Source organism: Gracilinanus agilis, unplaced genomic scaffold (assembly GCF_016433145.1).
Source record: "Gracilinanus agilis isolate LMUSP501 unplaced genomic scaffold, AgileGrace unplaced_scaffold57667, whole genome shotgun sequence".
Classification (NCBI taxonomy): domain Eukaryota; kingdom Metazoa; phylum Chordata; class Mammalia; order Didelphimorphia; family Didelphidae; genus Gracilinanus; species Gracilinanus agilis.
The window spans coordinates 1-6,479 of NW_025393206.1; the positions used below are offsets into that span (position 1 = coordinate 1).

General features: G+C 51.8%; 1 protein-coding gene across 1 annotated transcript; it reads left to right on the forward strand.

Annotated features, from left to right (window-relative positions):
- Nucleotides 1-4,905: 4,905 nt before the first annotated feature.
- Nucleotides 4,906-6,475, forward strand: LOC123256290 (HLA class II histocompatibility antigen, DR beta 4 chain-like; the record flags this gene model as incomplete). The annotated part of the gene is given in 3 exon segments (XM_044684939.1): nucleotides 4,906-4,927; nucleotides 4,929-5,173; nucleotides 6,099-6,475. Coding segments are annotated over 3 exon segments (644 nt in total), but the record flags the coding sequence as incomplete, so codon positions are not given.
- Between the last annotated feature and the right edge of the window lie 4 nt (nucleotides 6,476-6,479).

A 6,479-nucleotide genomic window follows, 5' to 3' on the forward strand; every position in this document is an offset into this window, starting at 1 on the left:
GTGAGAGCAGTAAGAAAAAGGGGAGGACAGTGAAGGGTCACAGAAGCCCAGGGGAGGCAGGATGTCAAGGATGTCCCCATTAGAGTCAAAGGCTGCAGGGTCAAAAGAATGAGTTTAGAGGCAAAATTATTGACATTTGTGGGAGATGACTGGAGAGACCACTTCCTCTGAAGCTTTAGCAATCATTTTACTTCCCACATCAAAAATGATGCCCTGGAGGACCTTGTGCTCTGGGGTTCTACTCTCTTGATTGGTTTGAACCCTCAGGACTATTTCAGAAAAGGTGCAGCCATGCTTCACTTTATTCCCTTCTCTGAAGCAATTTCCTTCCCATTCCCCTTGCTAAGCTCTTCATAGAGATGCATCTTCCTTTTTCTCACATCTCCACTCCTCACCCTCAGAGAAGACTCTGGAGCCAAAAACTGTGATCTAATTTAATTTTATTCCTACATAAAATATGTCCTGTCTTTATACTACTGCCCTGGGATCACTACCATTCGTCTAAAGTGTGCCTCCTGAGCTATCACTGCCTATATTCTTCACCCCATTAGAATACTTCTTCATAATATGGCCTGTCTTTACATTTGCATTCGTATTCTCAAATTTAGGACATAGTAAGTGATGAGTCAATTTTTTCATTCATTAATTGATTGAAGAATAGTGTTATGAGCTGGAATACTGAGTTCTGAGTGAGATAACTGTGGATAGACATAAATGTTTACATTTTTAAAAGTCTTTTTTATTTTATTTTATTTTATTATTAAATTTCTTTCCATGGTTACATGATTCTCGTTTCCCTCACCTCTTCCCTCCCCACTCCTGGACTTGCCAAGGAAATTGACAGATGAATATTTAGAGGAATTTGTCTGAAAAAGGAAGTAGAGAAATAGGTCATGATCTAGTGAGGATAAGAGAATTAAGGGAAGATTAGTTGCATGTATTGAATATTTGTATATATTTCAGTCCTTATACTCCAGTGGATGTAGGATCTTATAGTTTCCTTCAAAGAAATTCATAGAAGTCTTTTCCAAGGTGCCTATCTTAACCCAGTCATGCTCGCACTTTCTTTGTGACTCTTGAACATTTTCTCCCATCAATTTCCACCAGGTGTTCACCCACTTTTATAACACTCATCCTTACTGTTGCCTCAGATTGTAAGGATACCTGTGGATCCCACTGTTTGTCCATGCATCATCTTTTTTCTTGGCATGTTTGCAGTCCATCTTGCCTTCCTATTATGTATTTCCTTGATGATGCCTTTTACTCCTGTTCCTTCTTTGGAAGACTAATATGTGGTTACCTGATTCTACCCACCCCAAACCCTGTCTTGTGTGTGATACTCACACTTAATTCTACAAAGCCAGTTGTCAGTCATGTCTTACTGCCATATTGCAATTCCTAGAGAATGCTAATATCAAAAAGACAACCTTTGTTTTCTTGAGCACCTTCGGGTCAATGAAGGAGCTTTGAGATTTTCTGCCAGAAATGCAAACCATTTTTCTCCTCCTGTTCAAGTAAGCACCCAGTTTGTGCCCAACTCATTGCCTAAGTGTGTCTCTACCAGGTAGACATAAGAAGGGACAAGCTCTAGAGAACGTCCAATCCAAGTGGCCCCTAAAATCTGTGAAATGGATATTCTTCACTCACTTGATCTTTCCAGCATGAATGAATTCTTCAGAATTCTTGGCGGGATTACAGGGTGAAGTAATAGATCCCATTGTGAGCCTAGTGAGGGATGAGCATCCAGGACATCTGAAGGAGGGAAAGATACCAGAAATTCCTAGAACTTTTTCATCCCAAAAGGCAAAGTGACTGAGGGAACAGCAGTAACTACTGACTTCTGTGCCCACTCGCACACCTTGTAAAGAAAAGTCTTTGCGAGGGTCGTCTGTATATGAACTGAGAACATGGCTGATGAGGGTATAAGTAGGGAACAAGCAGGCTTTCACAAGAGGGATTCAATGGACCACATTCTACCAATTCAAAATTGACTAAAGCTTTATAAAATACAAGATCCCATGATGCTCAGTACTTGTTATTTACAGGAAAGTCTTTGATTCCTAGTATTAATTGCTCCTTTGTAGAAAATTTTGAAAGGTGTCTGTCATTCATACATCAAATCATTCAAAATTTGTTGGAAGACAGAAAAACAGACATAATCCTTACCATGACTCTCTGATCACAAATACCCAATGAGGCAAGAAAAGCTTAATATTCATATTTTTAAATGATGTTTTATTTTCCGCTATTGCATGTAAAAAGTATTTTAACATCCATTTAGTTCCAAAGTCTCTCCCTTCTGACCTTCTCTCACTTCCTCAATATTCTCTCCCCTCCCTGAAAGGACAAGTGATCTGATGCAGATTTATCTCTGTAATCAGGTAAAGCATTTTTTCTATATTAGTCCTTCTGTGGAAGAGTCATTTCCCAAGTGGAAAGAAGGAGAATAAAGAGATGAAATCCATGCTATCCATATGAATAATTTACTCTTGTACGAGAGACCAACTTGACCTCCGGAAGGACAGTCCAAAGTGGGATGAAAAGCTTCTGTTGTTCAGAAGGTGACATTCTAATTAGTCCATCACTGTGTGCACTTGGGGGGGCCATATTGGAGAAGGAAATGGCAGCGCAAGGCCGGATCTTGTCTGTGGAGATATTTATGAGCTGGAGAAGAGCTGGACTGAGTGCCTGAACAGCAGCACCGCGACGTGGATTTGGAGGAGGCTCTGCAGACGGAGAATGGATTGGACCCAGGATGGAGGGGGAAGGGCAGGGAGGGCTGGATTGGGTCTGGGAAATGGCTCAGGACCTCGGACTCTCCCTCAGGGCTCCGCGCCACACACTCGCTTGTTGTTCAGCACAAGGTTTTCTGGGCTTCGGAGTCCTGGAGGAGGACAAGCCCTTCCTCGGGCACCCGCGGGGCGAACGTCCCCCAGGAGGATGCACTAGCTGCCCCAGGAAGGAGGGTGAGAAGAACCACTGAGGAAATGCGAGGCTGGAAAGAAAGACGGACGAGCCCCCCTGGTGGTCTCAGAAGTGAAAAGAGCTACAGCTGCTCCTCCCACGTGCTGTGGAGCTTCTGTGGTGAATGTGGAAAAGTCAGACAGCGAGTGTGAGTGGATTAAGCTCTGCTCTGACAGAGGGAAGATGGCTGATGCTGGATGCACCAGGAAGCCAGAGGAATGTCTTCTTCCTCTCCCACATCTGGGACTGCCCACAGCGCCCCTGGGGGCTCTCTGCTGCCCCCCATGACGGGAGCACCAGCCCTCCTCTGTGCCTCCAGCTCCACTTTCTAGGGGAAGCCTCTGCGGATCCCCCAAAGGCCAGGCCTCCCCCCAGGCTCCTCCTGGGCATCCCCAGTGTCTACACTTGCACATACACTGGTCCCTCCCTCTGCAGGGTAACCCTGCTGGGGCTTGTTTCAGTTTTCTATTCGCATCCTCAGCACCCAGCACGGGTCTGGCACACAGGAAGCGCCTCATAAATGCTGCTGAATGACTGGCTGTTGGGGGAGGAGCAGAGACAGGAGAGTGCCGTGATGGGGAGCCTTCTGGGGACCTGCCTGCCCCCCCAGCCTGTGTGCTCCCACCCTGTGTGTGTATGGGGGTGGGGCGGGCTCTCAGCCGGCTCAGCAGGGCACCTGCACATGCCCAGAGAGGTCTCTGCCTGCCATCTTTGGCACTCGAGTGATTGGTTTGCCATCAGGAGGTTAGTGTAAAGGAAGAGGAGGATCCACCTGCTGGAGGTGGGGATGGCAGGCCAGGCAGGGAGGGAGGCAAAGGCATGGAGGCTGGAGATGGAGTGCTGAGTTTGGGGAGCAGCCAGGAGGCTCTTTCACTGACACATGACTTGTGGGACAGGGAGCAGCAGGAGAGGCTTCAGGGCAGGCTGGAGGCAGCCTGGGGAGGCTTCGAATGCCAGGATGAAGGTTTGTCATTTCTCCTGGAGTCACAGGGAGCCAGCACAGCTTCTTGAGCAGGGGAGGGACCAGGTCAGACAGGATGACAATGATTTCCTCACTGGGAGGTGGATGATAGTGATGTCAGTCAGTCACTCAGCAGGATTCGGCCCCAGTACATGCCTGCCCTGGGCTGGTGTTAGTCACACACAGAAAATGAGTCTTTTCTTCCCTCTCAGAGCTGACATTCCAGGAGGAGGATTTAAAGAAATGACAGTGGGGGATGGTGTCTGAGGGAGGAGCCGGGAGGACAGTCTCAGGAACTAGGAGCAGAGCCTCCATGTTGTGGCTCTTTTCAGGCCTTTCAGCCTCTTTGGGGTCCCTTTTGGGGTTTTCTTGGCAGAGATACCAGAGAGGTTTGCCATGTCCTTCTCCAGCTCATTTGACAGATGAGGAAACTGAGGCAAACGGAGCTAAGTGACTGACTAGTCCAGGGTCACACAGCTAGGAAGTGTCTGAGGGAGGATTTGAACTCAGCTCTCCCTGACTGCAGGCCCAGCAGAGCCCTCTGGGGTGTGGCAGCGTGTGGAGGGCGTGTCCCCTGTCCTGGGCTCTGCAGAGGGATGAGGAGAAGCCCAGGAGGGAGGGACCAACATCAGGAGGGGGTTAATCTCTGTGAAGAGACCTCTAGGTGTTTCCTGGGGCAGGTTTCCAGGAGTATTTGCCCCAGGCTGGGGTAGTTCCGAGGCAGTTATCACTTAGGGCACACACAGTCCTGGTCTGGGAACCTGAGGTTCTGGGTTCTAGTCTTGCCTCTACTCCAGATTTGCTGTGTGACCCCGGAAAAGTCTCTTGCTCTCTCTGGGCTGTATTGGGGTGGGCGGAGCATGTGCAGGAAGAACAGCAGGAGGCGGGCCCTGCTCTGCTGGGTCAGGCCCAGGCTGGGGGGAGCGATTGGAGGAATGATGTGTCCGTCAGGGCTGACCCGTCCCCGGGTGTCCCCTCAGAGCACTTCACTGAGCAGGCTAAGTATGTGTCTCTTCATGAAGGGGACGGAGCACGTGCAGTTTTTGGACAGATACTTCTACAACCGGGAGGAGTACGCGCGCTTCGACAGCAACCTGGGGGTGTTCGAGGCGGTGACGGAGCTGGGGCGGCCCATAGCTGAGGATTGGAACAGCCAGAAGGATGAGCTGGAGCTGAAGCGTGCCGAGTTGGACACTTTCTGCAGGCACAACTACGAGGTGGCTGAGCCCTTCTTAGTGCCCAGGCGCGGTGAGTGTGCCCAGGGAGGGCAGGGAGGGACCAGGGGAGCCCAGCAGGAACTTAGGGAGCGAGCAGGGAGGGGGGAGGGGCAGAGCAGGGAGGTAAAAGAGGGGAGAAGAAAGGGGAGAGACAGAGGGTTCTGGAGGGAGGGAGTAGAGAGGCCAAGGAGAGAGGAGAAGAAACCCGCCCCCCCTCCCCCATCCTGCTCTCCTGGAGCCTTTCCCCATTGTCCAGTTCAGGGGTTCTGACCTCCCCGAATTCTAACGGGACCAGCTGGATCCTTCCTCTGCCGCAGTCAGTGGCTCCCTGGAATCGGGGCTAACATGGCTAACAGGACAGAAATCCCCGAGTCCAGAGCTCTGGGTCATTGCTGTCTACACCTAATAAAGCGGTTCCTTTGGGTCCCTGGCACGGAGCTCAGCAGAGGCTCCCCGGCCCGCTTTCTCCCCGCTCCTCCTCCCGACCTTCTCAGGGGACACAGACTTCCGCTCCCCGCCCTGGTCTCGGTACTTCTGCCTGGCAGACTCAGGGCTCTCCAGGGCCAAGACCTCCCCAGACCCAGATTCCAGTTTCTCCTGGTATCAATAGTGGCGCTGGCGGTCTCTGTGCAGGAGCTTCTCCCGGGCTCCTGGGATGCTGTGGAAATCCTGCTAGCCCAAAGGAAGCCCCAGTCAGGAGACAACTTCCAGCTCCTCTTCCCCAGCCCGGACTCCTGCCTGTCCTGAGGATGCAGCCCCGACACTGGGGGGCTCCCGGGGGCTCCCTCAGACCTCTGGGCTGGGGGAGGGGGAGCTGCAGGGGGTCCCCACATGGCCACGTGTGGCCCGAGGAGAGGAGGATCCTGGGAGCTGGCGGGGGTCGAGGCCAGAGGCCAGCCTGCACTAGGGAGCCCGGGGCTGCCTCCCTGCCTCCAGCTCCTCCTTCTTCCCTGCAGTGGAGCCGGAGGTGACGGTGTATCCATCCAAGACGGCTCCTTTGGGCCACCACAACCTGCTGGTCTGCTCTGTCAGCGGCTTCTACCCCGGGGACGTGGAGGTCAAGTGGTTGGTGAATGGGCAGCAGCAGAGGGCTGGGGTCGTGTCCACAGGCCTGATCCGCAATGGAGACTGGACCTTCCAGACCCTGGTGATGCTGGAGATGACCCCCAAGCGGGGAGACGTCTACACCTGCCACGTGGAGCACTCCAGCCTGCAGAAACCTGTCCACATGGCCTGGAGTGAGATGGAGCTTTTAGCTGCTCCCCCGCAGCTCTCCCATTGCTCAGGACATGGTGGTGGCTCTGGGGTGGCCTCTTTCCTTCTGCCCTTGGCTAAAA